Source organism: Heptranchias perlo, chromosome 3 (assembly GCF_035084215.1).
Source record: "Heptranchias perlo isolate sHepPer1 chromosome 3, sHepPer1.hap1, whole genome shotgun sequence".
In the NCBI taxonomy this organism is placed as follows: domain Eukaryota; kingdom Metazoa; phylum Chordata; class Chondrichthyes; order Hexanchiformes; family Hexanchidae; genus Heptranchias; species Heptranchias perlo.
In genome coordinates, this window is record NC_090327.1 from 37,256,622 (window position 1) to 37,276,555 (window position 19,934).

Consider the following 19,934-nt stretch of genomic DNA (forward strand, 5'->3'; position numbering starts at 1 on the left):
ATTTGATATCATTATACTTTTGAGGGAGGGGTGGCAGAGGCCGTATGGCAGAATGAAAGCCCATCCATCCAATCTCAGTTGGTGAGCAGGATGGGAGAGGAGAGATTGGGGTGCACCGATTAGCACAGTATTCCAAAATATAGTCAGGCAGTTAAATGGTTAATGCCAATATTTGGAAGGGAGATAAGATTTTAGGGACTCCCCCTTTCAGTTGAGGTTTTCAGCTCCTCCCGTTGTACTTGTGTCATGTGATGCTGATTAGCTGCAGTCCAATGAGGCATGTAGGAGGCTATTGGGACAACTAATAAATAGCAACACTCTACCGAAGAGTAGATATGTAAGTGGTTAATTTGCCTATTGCTGCAGGTAAAGGAATTACAAATTATGCTTCTCTTAGTACTTTGGCTATAAGTTGGATGTATTATCTCTAACAATCTGTCTTTGTTCTTCTATGTTAGTGATTTCTAGCAGGTTCTGAGCCATGGGGGATGATGAGATTGCAGCCCTGGTTGTGGATAATGGATCTGGGATGTGTAAGGCCGGGTTTGCAGGGGATGATGCCCCCAGAGCTGTGTTTCCCTCCATTGTGGGGAGGCCTCGACACCAGGTAAAAGTTTGAGCTAACAAAATCTTATCACCACCTTCTTTTGGTGCTTCAGATGTGAATGTGATTGTCCCATGGATGTATGTGTGCTTTAATGTGCATGTTTGATCTGAATGCCTGTTTTGAAGAACAATGTTTGACCTGTAGTGGTGGGAACAGGAGTAGGTAATTTAGCCCCTTAAACTTGTGTTCTCATTCAATGAGATCATGGCTGATTTGTGATCTAACTCCATATACCCATCATAGCCCCATAATCTCTTAAATTTGTTAACAATAAGAGATTTTAAATCTGAGATTGATAATATAACAATTGAGCTAGCATCAACTGCCATTTGCAGAAAAGTTCCCAACTTCTAACACCTTTTTGTGTAGAAGTATTTCCTAATTTCATTCCTGGCACTAATTTAGTCCCCTAATCCTAGACTCCCCAACCAGTGCAAATAGGGTAGATAGTGTCTCTCAATATCTTAAATTTTGATCACATCACACCATAATCTCTTAAATTCCAGGGAATGCAACCCTAGTTTGTGTAATTGCTCCTTCTAATTTAACCATTGGAGTCCAGGTATCATTCTAGTAAATCTGTATTCCCTCCAAGGCCAATATATCCTTCCTAAGTGCAGTGCTCAGAACTGAACACAGCACTCCAGGCATGGTCTAACCAAGGCTTTTATAGCTGTAGCATAACTTCTACCCCCTTGCACTCTAGGATTTTCTGGGCTACAGGGAAAGGGTGGGGGGAGTGGGAATAGCTGGATTGCTCTTGCAGAGAGCTGGCATGGGCTGAATGGTCTCATTCTCTGAATCTATAATAATGTTCTATGTACATGGGCCCTTAATCTTTGTAAATGATGTACTCCAAACAGTAGAAGTACAAAATCTTTTTAGGTCCAAAGAGGATGACTCCACATTTGCTTACTTTGGGCAAAACTGTGGAAAATGGATTTCATTCACTATCTATTAATATCTCTGCAATTTTATATTTGGATGACAGGCTAGAGAGCCACATATCCAAGTTGTTAATAAATACAGTGAAGAGTTAAGGCCCCCAACACACATCCCTGTGGGACACCACTAGTCACATCCTGCCAATTATCCCTACACTATCTCTCCTGCCACTCAGCTAATTTCCTAACCAGGTCAATAATTTGCCCTCCATTCCATGTACTTCAACTTTAGCTTTAAAAAAAAGTCCTTCATAAAGAGACTATCAAATGCCTTCTGGAAGTCCCTTTTTTTAAATTTGTTCATGGGATGTGCGTGAGGCTGGCATTTATTGCCCTTGTGGTGGTGAGCTGCTGCCTTGAACCACTGCAGTCCATGTGGTGAAGGTTCTCCCACACTGCTGTTGGGTAGGGAGCTCCAGGATTTTGACCTAGTGCTGATGAAGAAATGGTGATATATTTCCAAGTCGGGATGGTGTGTGACTTGGAGGGGAAAGTGTTGCTCCCATGTACCTGCTACTCTTGTCCTTCTAGGTGGTAGAGGTTGCGGGTTTGGGAGTCGCTGTCGAAGAAGCCTTGGCGAGTTGCTGCAGTGCATCCTGTGGCTGGTACACACGGCAGTGCCGGTGGTGAAGGGAGTGAATGTTTAGGGTGGTGGATGGGGTGCCAATTAAGCAGGCTGCTTTGTCCTGGATGGTGTTGGACCTGCATTCATCCAGGCAAGTGGAGTATTCCATCACACTCCTGACTTGTGCCTTGTAGATGGTGGAAAGGATTTGGGGAGTCAGGAGTGGAGTCACTCGCTGCAGAATACCCAGCCTCTGACCTGCTCTTGTAGCCCCAGTATTTATATGGCTGATCCAGTTAAGTTTCTGGTCAATGGTGACACTGCCTCCACCCCCCACAGGATGTTGATGGCGGGGGATTCGGCAATGTTAATGACATTGAATGTCAAGGGGGGGTGGTTAGAATCTTGTTGGAGATGGTCATTGTCTGGCGCAAATGTTACTTGCCACTTATGAGCCCAAGCCTGGATGTTGTCCAGGTCATGCTACATGTGGGCTCGGACTGCTTCATTATTTGAGGGGTTGTGAATGAAACTGAACACTGCAATCATTAGCGAATGTCCCTATTTCTGACCTTTTGGAGGGAAGGTCATTGAAGCAGCTGAACATGGTTGGGCCTAGGACACTACCCTGAGGAACTCCTGCAGCAGTGTCCTGGGGGCTGAGATGATTAGCCTCCAACAACCACTACCATCCTCCTTTGTGCTAGGTATGACTCTAGCCACTAGAGTTTTCCCCCTGATTCCCATTGACTTCAATTTTACTAGAGCTCCTTGGTGCCACACTGTCAAATGCTGCCTTGATGTCAAGGGCAGTCACCCTCACCTCTGGAATTCAGCTCTTTTGCCCATCATTGGGCCAAGGCTGTAATGAGGTCTGGAGCCGACTGGTCCTGGCAGAACCCAAACTGAGCATTGATGAGCAGGTTATTAAGTGTTGCTTGATAGCATTGTTGATGACAGCTTCCATCACTTTACTGATTGAAAGCAGACTGATGGGGCAGTAATTGGCCAGACATCATCCATACAGTCCCCTGTCCACTACTTTAGTCACTTCTTCAAACAACACAATCAGGTTTGCTGGGCATGACCTACCCTTTACAAATCCATGCTGGATCTCTGATCAGTTGAAAATTTAAGGTGTTCAGTCACTCTAACCTTAATTATTAGATGGTAGGTTAATTGATCTCTAATTCCCTGGTTCTCATTTCTCAATCTAAAGGAACAGTTCCTGAATTGAGAACTTTAGAAGATTATAGTTGGGGCTTCTACAATGTTTTCACTACTTTTGAAACCCTGGGATGGAAACCATCTGGTCCTGGGGATTTGTCACACTTTTGCCATTTTTTCATTTGTTTACATTATGGTGAGTCCCTGATTCAAAATTAGTTTCTTGGGGCATCTGGCATTTACTTTACTGTAAATATTGGTGCAATGTAATTAATGTCCACCATTTCCTTATCTTCATTTTACAATATCACCATTAGCAGTTTTTAAGGGACCCACATTGTTCTTGACCACCCTCTTTCCTAATAATTGTGAAAAAATTTTGTTGGTTTTGATATCCCTTGCAAGTTTCTTTTATTTTGGAGCTCTTACTATCTGTCACACTTTGCTGTTCTTCGTATCTCCCATCACCTGGATCTGTGCTTTTTGTGTTTATGTTGTCCCTTACCCCTCGTCATTCATGTTTTTGGCAAGTAGAGCTCTTTCCCCTTAGGGGATCATTAAATTCTTTTGAACACCTCCTACTGGTCTTGTTTTGCCCACTTTACTGTAGATAGTTAAGGCCAACTTCAACAGGATGACTCAGTTTAGAATCTTAGTTGCTGATACAGGTTTCTCCCTTTCAAATGTAATGTTGAACTTGATCTGATTGCTGTTAGATAAATGTTCATGCACTGTTAAGCTGTAAACTCAATCTGGTGTATTACTCACTATTAAATCTATTGGCCTGCCCCCTTGTGGTTCTAGGACATATTGTTGCAGAAAGCTGTCCTGAAAACACCCAAAATTTGATGCCTTTCTGATGAGCTTGTCTGCTTATTGCAATCAATAGGAAAGTTAAAATTCCCCATTAAAACCACTCTGCCTTTGCTATATGCCTGACTAATCTCTGCATTTGCACATTCTACCATTTTACAGCTGCTACCAGGGGGGCTTATACACAACTGCTACAGTCTTAAATCCTTTTTTAATTCTACCCATAGTCTCCAATGCCTGCTTACCTCTTGTTATAGCCTCATCATTGAAGTAACTTCATCTTTAATCACTAAGGCTTCTCTTCTCCTCCCTCACCCCCCTGCTGCCAGTTTCCCTATCCTTCCTATAGACCTTATGACCTGGTATATTCAGTTCAGCCTTTACTGTCTTACAACTATGTCTCAGTAATGGCTACCATGTACCCTCTAAGTTGAATGTGTTCCTTATACTCATGTCTTTGTATAAAGAATGCTCATTTGGGCCACATACCCTAACCTGTCCCTCTGCTCTAATGGTTTTCTTTACATCTTTAGTTTTTACTACCTGTAGTTGAGTAATTTGACTTACTCTACTACTGTTTGTTTTAAAATTATTTATACTACTGCTCCCCCCCCCCCCCACCCCAATCAATTTACTAGTTTAAAGCTTATGATTGCCCTATTTATCCTTTCCACTAGGACCCTGGTTCAGGTGGAACTGACCAACAGTACAGTTCCTTCCTGTCTCAGTACTAGTGCCAGTGTCCCATGAAATGGCACTCCTTTCCCACACTACTCATTCAGCCACATGTTTGCCTCCCTAATCTGCTTATCCCTACACCAATTTGGACATGGCTCAGGTAATAATCCAGAAACCCTTGAGGTCTTGGTTTTTTTTAATTTAACTCCTTGGACCACAACAATTTTATATCTGATTACTCTAAAGCTACTTGTGTGCCAATTTGCATATGCCAGTTCTCCTCATTGCCTGCCATTGACCTGTCCTATATCTTAAGAGTTGCTCTGATCTTTTGCATTGCTTCAAGGTCCTAGTCAATGACTTGTTCTGTCCCAATGCTGACCTGCACTTGCACACTAGAGCTTGACTACTTCCTCTTGTGCATGCAGTGTTGCTGCACTCACTACCTATTCTGCATCTACATAGTTATGGATGGGCAATAAATGCTGGCCTCACCAGTGACACCCACATCCCATGAACAAATTTTAAAGTATATTAGTCAGCCTCATGTGAATCATCTATGGGATTGTGCCCATGACTGACTATAACCATGGTCTGGTGCCTGCAGGTTAGGTGTAACCGTCTCTTCTGTGAAATCAATGGGCAAAAGAGTAACTAGGGAGAGAGTAGGGCCTCTTAAGGATCAACAAGGTCATCTATGTGCAGAACCACAAGAGATGGGTGAGATCCTGAATGAATATTTCTCATCGGTATTTACGGTTGAGAAAGGCATGGATGTTGGGGAACTTGGGGAAATAAATAGTGATGTCTTGAGTGTACATATTAGAGAGGGAGGTGCTGGAAGTCTTAACGCGCATCAAGGTGGATAAATCTCCGGGACCTGACAATGTACCCAGGAGGTTAGGGAGGAAATTGCGGGTCCCCTAGCGCAGATATTTGAATCATTGACAGCTACAGGTGAGGTGCCTGAAGATTGGAGGGTAGCAAATGTTATGCCTTTGTTTAAGAAGGGTGGCAGGGAAAAGCCTGGGAACTACAGACCGGTGAGCCTGACATCTGTCGTGGGTAAGTTGTTAGAGGTAATTCTGAGACAGGATCTACAGGCATTTGGAGAGGCAGGGACTGATTAGGAACAGTCAGCATGGTTTTGTGAGTGGAAAATCATATCTCTCGCATTTGAGTTTTTTGAAGGGGTAACCAAGAAGATAGATGAGGGCTGTGCAGTAGACGTGGTCTACATGGACTTTAGCAAAGCCTTTGACAAGGTACCGCATGGTAGGTTGTTATATAAGGTTAAATCTCATGGGATCCGAGGTGAGGTAGCCAATTGGATACAAAATTGGCTTGAAGACAGAGGGTGGTTGTAGAGGTTGTTTTTCAGACTGGAGGCCTGTGACCAGCGGTGTGCCTCAGGGATCGGTGCTGGGTCCGCTGTCATTTATATTAATGATTTGGATGAGAATTTAGGAGGAATGGCTAGTAAGTTTTCAGATGACACCAAGATTGGTGGCATTGTGGACAGTGAAAAAGGTTATCTAGGATTGCAAGGGGATCTTGATAAATTGGGCCGATGAATGGCAGATGGAGCTTAATTTAGATAAATGTGAGGTGATGTATTTTGGTAGATCGAATCAGACCAGGACCTACTCCGTTAATGGTAGGGCGTTGGGGAGAGTTATAGAACAGAGATCTAGTACAACAGGTTCATAGCTCCTTGAAAGTGGAGTCACAGGTGGATAGGGTGGTGAAGAAGGCATTCGGCATGCTTGGTTTCATTGGTCAGAACATTGAATACAGGAGTTGGGATGTCTTGTTGAAGTTGTACAAGACATTAGTTAGGCTACACTTGGAATACTGTGTACAGTTCTGGTCACCCTATTATAGAAAGGATATTATTAAACTAGAAAGAGTGCAGAAAAGATTTACTAGGATGCTACCGGGACTTGATGGTTTGACTTATAGGGAGAAGTTAGATAGACTGGGACTTTTTTCCCTGGAGAGTAGGAGGTTTAGGGGTGATCTTATAGAAGTCTATAAAATAATGAGGGGTGTAGATAGTCAAAATCTTTTCCCAAAGGTAGGGGAGTCTATAACGAGGGGGCATAGATTTAAGGTGAGAGGGGAGAGATACAAAAGGGTCCAGAAGGGCAATTTTTTCACTAAGGGTGGTGGGTGTCTGGAACGAGCTGCTAGAGGCGGGGACAATTTTGTCTTTTAAAAAGCATTTGGACAGTTACATGGGTAAGATGGGTATAGAGGGATATGGGCCAAGTGCAGGCAATTGGGACTAGCTTAGTGGTATAAACTGGGTGACATGGACATGTTGGGCCACAGGGCCTGTTTCCATGTTAACTTCTATGATTCTAATGTAAAATAGGTTATCTGGAAATGATCTGATGTGGAAGCTGGATTTCATTTGTTCCCCCAGCAATTTTTTTTCAAATTGTGGGACTGACCCCCTTACCTAACCAGCTTTCTCATTGCTGTGTGTAAACTGGCATGACTGATTCAAATGCCATTAATCTATTCTGGGCATCATGAGAATCCAAGATTGAACTCTCAAAGGGTGTCCATGATGAGGACTACATTTTCTTTCATCTGAGCAAATTCCTAGCCTTTCACTCTGGCGTTCTCCTTTGTCTTTCAGATGAAATGTTTAAATTGAGGCTCCAGCTGTGGGATGTGAAGAGCCAATGGCTCTCAATGTTCTGGCTAACATTTCTCAAATCAATACTACCAAAATAGGTCACTTATCTCATTTGCTGTTTTGAGATCTTGCTGTGTGCAAATTGGCTAATTCATTTTCCTACATAAGCTAAGCATCAGAAGTAATTGTGGTACACTTTTTGGGAATGACATGGGTGCTATTTAAATGAAAGTTCTTTTTATTGTTCCTTGTTCTGTCTGTCTTCCCACCCCAACAAATCTATTCAGTTCTTTCTAAGGCATTTGTCTTGATCATTGTAGGAGATCCTACAACTCTAGTCTGAATAGGAATCCATTTTTGTTTTTACTTGTTTGCCTCTAAATACTACAAAGTTTTTTTTTTTTCAACTCTCTAGGTTCTGACAATCTCAAGCACACTCAAATCTCAACTGCAGTGTACATTAGCTGATCAGTTAGCAACTTGCCATGCGGAATTGGTTGAATGCTGTGTCCTTTTGGCCACTCAACATAAAGTGCAAATATAGTGTGCCTCCAACCTACCATGTGTGAAACATAGCTGAAGTCCAGTTTATTTGATTTCCATAGGCCCAATACTTAAGGAATTTAGAATTGTTTTAAATGTATGCTCTATTTTCTGACCATATTTTTCTTCTCATTCCAGGGTGTCATGGTGGGAATGGGTCAGAAAGACAGTTATGTTGGTGATGAAGCCCAGAGCAAGAGAGGGATTCTGACCCTGAAGTACCCAATCGAGCATGGGATTGTGACCAACTGGGATGACATGGAGAAGATCTGGCACCATACCTTCTACAATGAGCTGCGAGTTGCCCCAGAGGAACATCCTGTTCTCCTCACAGAGGCACCTCTGAACCCCAAAGCCAACCGAGAGAAGATGACCCAGATCATGTTTGAGACATTTAACACACCAGCCATGTATGTTGCCATTCAAGCTGTGCTGTCCTTGTATGCCTCTGGTCGCACTACAGGTATTGTGATGGACTCTGGTGATGGTGTTACCCACACTGTGCCCATCTACGAGGGGTATGCCTTGCCCCACGCCATCCTGCGGCTAGATCTGGCTGGCAGGGACCTCACTGACTACCTGATGAAGATCATGACAGAACGTGGGTATTCGTTCACTACCACAGCAGAGAGGGAGATTGTACGTGACATCAAGGAGAAACTTTGTTATGTGGCCCTTGACTTTGAGACTGAGATGGCCATGGCTGCTTCCTCTTCATCCTTAGAGAAAAGCTATGAGCTCCCTGATGGTCAAGTCATTACCATTGGCAACGAGCGTTTCAGATGCCCAGAGGCCCTCTTCCAACCTGCCTTCCTAGGAATGGAGACAACTGGGATCCATGAGACCACCTTCAACAGCATCATGAAATGTGACATAGACATCAGGAAGGATCTGTACGCCAACACAGTCTTGTCTGGTGGGTCCACCATGTACCCAGGTATCGCTGATCGGATGCAGAAGGAAATCACTGCCTTGGCTCCGAGCACAATGAGGATTAAGATCATTGCTCCACCAGAAAGGAAGTATTCGGTATGGATCGGTGGCTCCATCTTGGCTTCTCTCTCCACCTTCCAGCAATTGTGGATTAGTAAGCAGGAGTATGATGAGTCTGGGCCCTCCATAGTTCACCGCAAATGCTTCTAATCTTGCTGTAACAAATTGATGTTGAAATGATCTGTTTCAATTCTTTGCCGCAACTTGGTTTTGAAACGTCATGTGTTGTAGCTGGGAGAGACCTAGTATCTTTTGTGGAGTGTGCTGTGCTATAAAATTAGTTGTAATGAACTTTGACCTGAGTAACTTGTCCACCATTGTCATTGGATTTTCCTCAACATTTACAAGCGTTCCATTTTAATTCATATCATTTGGATTTGTTACATTTTAATCATATCCATTGCCTTGAGTTGAATATTTGAGTAATAATTGGTGCAAGGTGCAGCTTTCTTCAAAATCTACAGTGGTACATTTTATAGTTCTATTAGAAGCTGCTGACCAATCTTAAGTTCTCTAATTGATCCTGCCATCTCTACTGCTTTCATGTTACTGTGCCAACCAGTATTGGTCTTTGAGTGAAGCAGGAACCAGAGCTGATGCAGCTATCTGATAGCCTGTCCTTCAATGGAAGGAGTAATCGAATTCCAGCTTGGCTGCATGAGCTGGGATTCAACTGTCTTTTTTGTTTTATTTATCCACTGTCATCCTAAGATCTTAAACATCTCTTCCCCCCCCCCCCCCCCCCCCCCCCAAAAAAAAAAAAATTCCAGTACTATGGACATAGTTCTTGGAGGGATGATTTGTAAATCCAGGGCAGTCGAACAATGTGGCTGTCCATAAACATCACTGCCTAGAATAACTTTAATTTTTCCTTCCTGCCACCACACTCTTGCCTGTAACCTTTTTTAACTTGTCCTCAGTGCAATTTTTTGGCTCTGTGGTAAAATGCACTAGGATCAAGTTGATTTTCCTCTTTCCCTCCCAGGTGTCAATGGTGATGCAATAGACTTCAGCTGGTCAATGGGACTGTAGTATATTGATATACATAGATGGTACTTGGTCCAAGTACCAAGAAAAAAAAATGCTACTTGTGAAAAATAAAAACTACCTCTAATGTATTTGAATCCATTTGTATCTTTTTTTCCTAACTTGCTGTTTTGTGACAGCCTGTTCAATAAAGCATCTGAAATAAATCTTGCTGTGGAAGTTGAATGCAAACATTCAGTTTATGCTCAAGCTAAAAGCTTGAGTAAGCTTTTTTCTCATTTGTATCTTGAGTGAAGTAGGGAACTGAGAACCCTAGGGCTGCTGCTACATTGTTTGTTTGTCTTTGATGTTGAAATACTCATTTGGTCAGATTAACCATTTCAAACCTGGAACTTGCATTTATATAGGACATCCCAAATGCTTCAAACCAATTGTTGCAATGTGGCTGACAAATTGTGCACATCAAGCTCCCACAAATGAGCAGATAATCTGTTAGGTGTAGGTTGAGGGGTAAATATTGGCCAGGACTTTGTATAGTACCATGGGATCTTTTACATCCACCCAAGAGGGCAGATGGGGCTTGATATGCCTTTAGCAAGTCTTCCACTTTTGGGTTCCTGCTTCCTTGCACATCTTTCTGCAGCATATACAGCAATTAGGAGTTAATCCTAGGCATCCTATCCCATACAGTCTTAAATAGATCTCCAAATCAAAAAGAGCTGCAAAGGGCTATTGAAATGGGCTTAGTGGCAGATGGAATTCAGTGTGAGGTGATGTTTATTAAAACAAACAGTCATAATTATACTATGAATGGAGATATGCTTGATATAAAGAGCAGAGGGATTTGGTGGGGTACAGGTTTGCAGGACATAAATGCACCTTGGCTTGATCAGGCCATTTTTAAAAAAAAATGAATTGTGGGTTTAATCAATGTATAGAATATAAATGCTTAGAGGCAATGAACCTAGACCTTTGCAGTATTTGGCTCTACACTATAGGAAGCTAGAGGGTACAATGCAGATCCACTAAGATACTGCCTGGTATGTGGGGGACAATTGGGGCTCTTTTGGTTGATTACAGGACAATGATTGAAATAATTGTGAACAGCATGGATAGAAGTTGAAGTAAAGAATAAGGGGCCATAAATACAAGATTAAATGCAGGAGATTTAGAACAGAGGGTAGGGGACACTTCTGAATTGAGGCTGTGGCATTCACTTGCAGGGTTAATGAGGCAGAAACAATATAAAGTCAAGATTGGGTAGCTGGATGATTGGAAACAGAATTGAAGGGATATGGGAATAGGGTGGGTAAATGTGATTAGCACTTGGGTGGTGGATAAATGCTGTTAGACTGGTTGGGCCAAATGGCCTGTTTCCATATAATTTCTATAATTTTCATAATCATAGAATCTTACAGAAGGCCATTCAGTAAATCTTGCCTTTGCCAACTCAATCAAAATCCCTCATAATTTTGAGCACCTATTAAATCGTCCCTTAACCTTCTGCTCTGTGAACCATCTTGACTTTTCTAGTCCTGCCACATAACTGAAGCCCCCCGCCCCCCCCCCCCATTCTTGGTATTGTCCTAGTAAATCTCCTGCACCCTCTTCATGAGTCCTTTTGATTCACAGGAGATGCTTTCTGCTTATAGAAAGCTACAAACATAAATTTAAAAACCTGATCTGTCACCATAATCTATAAAATTGATTTTTTTTTTGGGTATATGACTGTCATCTTGACATGTAAAAAGTATGTCTATTTGAGTGGTGAGTCAGGTATCCAAATTTCACAAACGTTTTCTTTCAATTTGCTTAAAGCAGTAGTTACTTCAAAATGGATGCTGAGCAAAAACAAAAATCCAACACAATTAAATAAAATCAGCTCTGATCTCCCACAGCTCCCATATGCCAATGTGTTGTCACTGCTCCAGATTTCCTAAGAACCAGATGATCTTTGAAGACAGCAGGGAGCCCTAGGCAGTTAGATTGCAAGCGCAAAAAAATTGAACAGACATTAGCAGAGCATCATGAACAATGGATGAGAAGGAAGACAAAATGGCTGCATGTAGTTCAGATGATTAAACAAAGACAGATTTACATTGATGGAATTACTTAGAAATTACAACACACAAACAGGGAATTTGGCCTAACCAGTCTGTGTTAAAGAAAGGACTTGGATTTATATAGCACCTTTCATGACCTTGGGGCATCCCAAGGGGCTTCATAGCCAATTAAGTACTTTTGAAGCATAGTCACTGTTGTAATGTAGGAAATGCAGCAGCAGCCAATTTGCACACAGTAAGGTCCTACAAACAGCAATTAGATAAATGACCAGATAATCTGTTCTAGTGATGTTGGTTGAGAGATAAACATTGGCCAGGACACCAGAAAGAACCATAGAATAGTTACAGCACGGAAAGAGGCCATTCGGCCCATCGAGCCCATGTTGGCTCTTTCCCTGTTACCCTGCAAATTTTTTCCCTTCAAGTATTTATCCAATTCCTTTTTGAAAGCCACAATTGAATCAGCTTCCACTATCCTATCAGGTAGCGCATTCCAGATCATAACTACTCGCTGTGTAAAAAAGTTTTTCCTCATGCAGCCTTTGGTTCTTTTGCCAATCACCTTACATCTGTGTCCTCTGATTCTCGACCCATCCGTCAATGGGAACAGTTTTTCTTTATTTACTTTATCTAAACCCTTTGTGATTTTGAACACTTCTTTCAAATCTCCCCTTAACCTTCTCTGCTCTAAGGAGAACAACCCCAGCGACTCAGTATATCCATGTAACTGAAGTCCCTCATTCCTGGAATCATTCTAGTAAATCTTTTCTGCACCCTCTCCAAGGCCTTCACATCCTTCCTAAAGTGCGGTTCCCAGAATTGGACACAGTTCTCCAGCTGTAGCTGAACCAGTTTTTGTAGAGGTTCAACATAACTTCCTTGCTTTTGTACTCTATGCCTCAATTTATAAAGCTCAGGATCCCATACTCCACTACTTTTCTTCAAATAGTGCTGTGGGATCTTTTACGTCTACCTGAGAGGACAAACGGGGCCTCGGTTTAATGCCTCATCTGAAAGACGGCACCTCTGACAGTGCACCACTCCCTCAGTACTGGACTGTAGTGTCAGCCTGGATTATGTACTCAAATCTCTAGTGTGGGTCTTGAACCCACAACCTTCTGACTTAGAGGCGAGAGTGCTATCAGTTGGTGTTTATCCTCCACAAGCAGCACGTGCCCACTCTGTTCCTTTATCCCTCTTTCCTTCAACCACCTATCTAACCTGTTCTTAAATGTTGACATGGTCTCTGTTTCAATCATTGACTCTGTTAGAGCATTCGACAGGCTCACCAACCACCTGACCTTTTCTTGTTTGTGTGTTGTAATTTCTAAGTAATTCCATCAATGTAAATCTGTCTTTGTTTAATCATCTGAACTACATGCAGCCATTTTGTCTTCCTTCTCATCCATTGTTCATGATGCTCTGCTAATGTCTGTTCAATTTTTTTGCGCTTGCAATCTAACTGCCTAGGGCTCCCTGCTGTCTTCAAAGATTAAACCAACTGAACACCCAGTGGGTCCTCTCAGCCCCAACCTTAAAACCCATCCATGGGCTAGCCTGAGGCAACCGCTAACCCCAAAAGCTTCCCAAATGCTCAGTCCACACATCATCTTGGTCCCTTCACACTTGTATGATGACTTTCATGATTCCAATACCCTACTTATGGGTTTCTGGCAAATGTAGGGGTGTGTAAATTTCTTTAAGTTCATATCACTGAAAATTATCATCCAAACAATGAGAAGAATGGGAACATAGGAACAGGAGTAGGCCATTCAGCCCATCGAACCTGTTCTGCCATTCAATCAGATCATGGTTCATCTGTACCTTAATTCCATTTACCCATCTTTGCTCCATATCCCTTGATACCCTTACCAAACAAAAATCTATCTATCTCAGTCTTGAAAATTTCAATTGATCCAGCACCCACAGCCTTTTGGGAGAGAGAGTTCTAGATTTCAACTAACCTTGGTGTAAAAAAGTACTTACTGAATCCCTTTATCATTTCAAACACCTCAATTAGATCACCTTTCAACCTCTAAACTCAAGAAATACAAGCCAAGTTTTCGTTACCTGTTCTCATAATTTACCCTTTTTAGACCTGGTGTACTTCTGGTGAATCTGCTATGCAACCCCTCGAAAGCCAATATATCTTCTCTGAGGATCGGTGCCCAGAACTGAACGCAATACTCCAGATGGGGTTTCACCAAAGCTCCGTACAACTGAAGTATAATTTCCTCACTTTTGAATTATTAAATACATTAAGAGCAAAAGGATAACTAAGGAAAGAGTAGGGCCTATTAGAGACCAAAAAGGTAAATTATGTGTGGAGGCAGAAGATGTGGGTATGGTTCTTAATGAATACTTTGCATCTGTTTTTACAAAGGAGAGGGATGATACAAGGATTGAAGTTAAGGAGGAGGAGTGTGAAATATTGGGTGGGATAAACATAGTGAGAAAGGAAGTATTAAGGGGATTAGCAGCTTTGAAAGTGGATAAATCACCAGGGCCGGATGAATTGTATCCCAGACTGTTAAAAGAAGCCAGGGAAGAAATAGTAGAGGCTTTAACAGTCATTTTTCAAACTTCACTGGATGCAGGCGTAGTGCCGGAGGATTGGAGGACTGCTAACGTTGTACCATTGTTTAAAAAGGGAGCGAAGGATAGACCGAGTAATTACAGGCCAGTCAGCCTAACCTCAGTGGTGGGCAAATTATTGGAATCAATTTTGAGGGACAGGATAAACTGTTACTTAGAAGGGCACGGACTAATCAAGGACACTGAGCACGGATTTGTTAAGGGAAAGTCGTGTCTGACTAACTTGATTGAATTTTTCAAGGAGGTGACAAGGAGGATCGATGAGGGTAGCACAACTGATGTAGTCTACATGGATTTTAGAAAGGCTTTTGCCAAAGTCCCACATGGCAGATTGGTCAAAAAAGTAAAGGCTCATGGGATCCAAGGGAATGTGGTAAATTGAATCCAAAATTGGCTCAGTGGCAGGAAGAAAAGGGTAATGGTCGATGGGTGTTTTTGCGACTGGAAGGCTGTTTCCAGTGGGGTGCTACAGGGCTCGGTACTAGGTCCTTTGCTTTTTGTGGTATACATTAACGATTTGGACTTAAACATAGGGGGCATGACTAAGAAATTTGCAGATGACACAAAGATGGGCCGTGTGATTGATAGTGAGGAGGAAAGCTGTAGACTGCAGGAAGATATCAATGGACTGGTCAGATGGGCAGAAAAGTGGCAAATGGAGTTCAATCCGGAGAAGTGTGAGGTAATACATTTGGGGAGAGCAAACAAGGCAAGGGAATACATAATAAATGAGAGGATACTGAGAGGTGTAGAGGAAGTGAGAGACCTTGGAGTGCATGTCCACAGATCCCTGAAGGTAGCAGGACAGGTAGATAAGGTGGTTAAGAAGGCATATGGAATGCTTTCCTTTATTAGCCGAGGCATCGAATATAAAAGCAGGGATGTTAAGCAGGAACTGTTTAAAACACTAGTTAGGCCACAGCTTGAGTACTGCGCATAGTTCTGGTCACCACATTACAGGAAGGATGTAATTGCACTAGAGAGGGTGCAGAGGATATTTACGTGGATGTTGCCAGGACTGGAGAATTTTAGCTGTGATGATAGATTGGATAGGCTGGGGTTGTTTTCCTTGGAACAGAGGAGGCTGAGGGGAGATTTGATTGAGGTGTACAAAATTATGAGAGGCCTAGATAGAGCAGATAGGAAGGACCCATTTCCCTTAGCGGAGGGGTCAATAACCAGGGGCCATAGATTTAAAGTGATTGGTAGAAGGATTAGAGCGGAAATGAGGAAAAATGTTTTCACCTAGAGGGTGGTGAGGGTCTGGAACTCACTGCCTGAGAGGGTGGTAGAGGCAGAAACCCTCAACTCATTTTAAAAATACCTGGATGTGCACCTGAAGAGCCGTGACCTGCAGGGCTACAGACCAAATGTGGGAAAGTGGGATTAGGCTGGATGACGCATTTCTCAGCTGGTGCGGACACGATGGGCCGAATGGGCTCCTTCTGTGCCGTAAATTTTCTATGATTCTATGATTCTATGAATTTCAATTCTCTTTCGATAAAGGCTAACATTCCATTAGCCTTTTTGATTACTTTTTGTACCTGTGCACTAACATTTAGTGATTTGTGTACATGGACACCTAAATCCCTTTGCTCTTCCACAGATCATAATCCCTCACCATTAAGAAATTATTTCAATTTGTTTTTCTCAGATCCAAAGTGTATGACCTCACGCTTCCCCATATTGAACTGCATGACAGAGCATTGTGAGAGGTCCGAGAAGGGTCTATATAAGGAGGGTCTATATAAGGAGGGTCTGGATAAGGAGGGTCTGGATAAGGAGGGGCTCGTCTGCAGCAGATAGGAAAAAAAGATCATAATGACATTACAACACAAAGGTGTGCGGCGAGGCTAAGTCAGTAAGTGTTTAGTTTATTGGTTAGTGTCTTTAGTGGTTGATTAGTGTCTTCAGTTGTTAGCGTTTTAGTGCTAGATAAACAGTTAAATCGCCTTAAAGCTAAACAAACAGTTTTTAAAAAAACTGGTTCAAGAAGGCGGCTCACCACCACCTTCTCAAGGGCAATTAGGGATGGGCAATAAATGCCGGCCTCGCCAGCGACGCCCACATCCCATGACCGAATAAAAAAAAGTAGCTGTCAGCCAACATGGCAGGTTAGATGTCGCATACACATCCTGTGCCATGTGGGAACTCCAGAACAGTTTGTGTGTCCTGGAAAACCACATATGCAGGAAGTGCCGCCAACTGCTTGAGCTCGAGCTCAGAGTTCCTGAGCTTGAGGGGAGGCTGGTGTCACTACAGTGCCTACAGGAAGCTGAGAGTTTTGTGGATAGCACTTTTCAGGTGGTGGTCATCCCGCAGCTACAGAGAGTTCAGGAGGAGAGGGAGTGGGTGACCACCAGGCAGACTAGGAGGAACAGGCAGGCAGTGCAGGAATATCCTGGGAGTGTGTCCACAAACCAATATTCAGTGCGGAATACCAGTGAGGGTGATGATACCTCGGGGAAGTGCAGTCAGAAGCAAACCATGGCCTCATGGGAGGCTCGGTTGCACAGGAGGGCACAATAAAGCGTAGAAATGCAATTGTTATAGAGGATTCGATAGTCAGGGGGATAGATGGGCATTTCTGCAACCGCAGACGTGAGTCCAGAATGGACAAAGAAGGAGATCTTCTTGTGGAGGCAGAGGGCATGACTGAGGTACTGAATGAATACTTTGCATCTGCCTTCGCAAAAGAAGAGGTTGAAGTTAATGTCGCAGTAGAGGAGGAGGGAGTAGAAATATTGGATAGGATAAAAATAGATAGATAGGAGGTGCTAAATAGTTCGGCATCACTCAAATCCAACAAGTCACCTGGTCCAGATGGGATGCATCCTGAGTTGCAGAGGGAGGCAAGGGTGGAGATAGCAGAAGCTTTGACCACAATCTTTCAATCCTCCTTGGATACGGGGTGGTGCCAGAGGAATGGAGAATTGCAAATGTCACACCCCTATTCCAAAAAGGGGAGAGGGATAAACCTGGTAACTATAGACCAGTCAGTCTAATGTCAGTGGTGGGAAACCTACTAGAGACCATTGTCAAGGACAAAATTAATTCTCACTTGGAGAACCATGGATTAATAAGGTACAGCCAGTACAGATTTGTTAAAGGCAAATCATGTCTGACTAACCTGATTGAGTTCTTTGATGAAGTATCAAACAGGGTTGATGAAAGTAGTGCAGTAAATGTTGTATATATGGACTTTCAAAAGGCATTTGATGAAATGCCACATAACAGACTTATTCAGAAAATAGAAACACATGGTATTAAAGGGACAGTGGTAACTTGGGTACATAATTGGCTAAGGGATAGGAGGCAGAGGGTAGTGGTGAATGGATGTTTTTCTGACTGGAGAGAACAGAATTCAGTATTAGGACCATTGCTTTTCCTGTTATATATAAATGATTTGGTATAGGAAGTACAATTTTGAAGTTTGTAGATGATACAAAACTTGGTAACGTAGTAAATAGTGATAAGAGTATAGCAAACTTCAGGAGGACATAGACAGACTGGTGAAATGGGCAGACACATTGCAGATGCAATTTAATGCAGATAAGTGTGAAATGATGCACTTTGGGAGGAACAACATGGAGAGGCAGTATAATCTAAATGGTACTATTGGCTTTGTAAATACAAAAACATGGAAGTCATGCTAAACATTTACAAATCATTGGTTACAACTCAGCTGGAGTACAATTCTGGGCACCACATTTTAGGAAGGATGTCAAGGTCTTGGAGAGGGTACAGAGGAGGTTTACCAAGATGATACCAGGTATGAGGGACCTTATCCCTGTATTATGTGGAGAGATTTGCGATGCTGGGACTGTTCTCCTTAGAGCAGAGAAGGTTAAGGGGAGAACAGATCAAGATATTCAAAATAATGAGGGTTTTTGATAGAGCAAATAAGGAGAAACTGTTTCCTCTGGCAAGTGGGTCGGTAACCAGAGGTCGTAGATTTAAAATAATTGGCAAAAGAATTAGAGGGAAAATTAGAAGAATTTTTTTCATGCAGAGGGTTGATAAGATCTGGAACACATTACCTGAAAGGGTGCTGGAAGCAGATTCCATAGGAACTTTCAAAAGGCAATTGGACATGTACTTGAAGAGGACTCATTTGCAGGGTTATGGGGAAAAAGCTGGGGTGTGGGACTAAATTGGACAGCTCTTCAAAAGATCCGGCACAGGCACGATGGGCTGAATGGCCTCCTTCTGTGCTGTAAGATTCTATGATTGCCCGTTCACTTAATCTGTCTGTGTGCCTTTTTAATTTCCTCTTCCCATCCACACAACTTACTGTGCCTTCAAACTCATTGTCATCTGCAAACTTAGATATGCACCTCTCCATTCCTTCATCTGCGTTATTAATAAATATGGTGAAAAGTTGAGGCCCCAGAACAGATCCATGGGGAACACTGCTAGTTACATCCCACCAATCAGAAAACAAACTTTTTACCCATTTTCTCTGTCTCCTACCTCCCAACCAATTACCAACCCATGTCATTGAGTTACCTCCATTCTATGCATTCTCATTTTTGCTATTAATTTCTTGTGTGAAACCGTATCAAATGCCTTCTGGAAGTTCATATAGACAAGATCCATAGACATTCCCCTATCTACCATACTAGTAAATTCCTTAATTCAACTAGAATTAGTCAGACATTACCTACCCTTCACAAATTCATGCTGACTCTCTTTGATCAATTGATACCTGTTCAGGTGTTCAGTCACTATGAAATGTGGAAAATTGCCCAGGTATGTCCTGTCCACAAAAGCAGGTCAAATCCAATCGGGCCAATTACCGCCCCATCAGTCTACTCTCAATCATCAGCAAAGTGATGGAAGGTGTCGTCGACAGTGCTATCAAGCGGCATTTACTCAACAATAACCTGCTCACCGATGCTCAGTTTGGGTTCCACCAGGACCACTCGGCTCCAGACCTCATTACAGCCTTGGTCCAAACATGGACAAAAGAGCTGAATTCCAGAGGTGAGGTGAGAGTGACTGCCCTTGACATCAAGGCAGCTTTTGACCGAGTGTGGCACCAAGGAGCCCTAGTAAAATTGAAGTCAATGGGAATCAGAGGGAAAACTCTCCAGTGGCTGGAGTCATACCTAGCACAAAGAAAGATGGTAGCGGTTGTTGGAGGCCAATCATCTCAGCCCCAGGATATTGCTGCAGGAGTTCCTCAGGACAGTGTCCTAGGCCCAACCATCTTCAGCTGCTTCATCAATGACCTTCCCTCCATCATAAGGTCAGAAAAGGGGATGTTCGCTGATGATTGCAGTATTCAGTTCCATTTGCAACCCCTCAGATAATGAAGCAGTCCGTGCCC

The 19,934-nt window shown here is 42.8% G+C and overlaps 1 protein-coding gene across 1 annotated transcript; it reads left to right on the plus strand.

The window, feature by feature from the left end:
• The first annotated feature begins 317 nt into the window (after positions 1-317).
• Positions 318-10,150, plus strand: LOC137312165 (actin, cytoplasmic 2-like). Its single transcript, XM_067978851.1, has 3 exons — positions 318-366; positions 459-607; positions 8,103-10,150. Exons 2-3 carry the CDS (start codon positions 482-484, stop codon positions 9,105-9,107), a joined length of 1,131 nt encoding a protein of 376 aa, XP_067834952.1. The 5' UTR covers positions 318-366; positions 459-481; the 3' UTR covers positions 9,108-10,150.
• Positions 10,151-19,934: the final 9,784 nt, after the last annotated feature.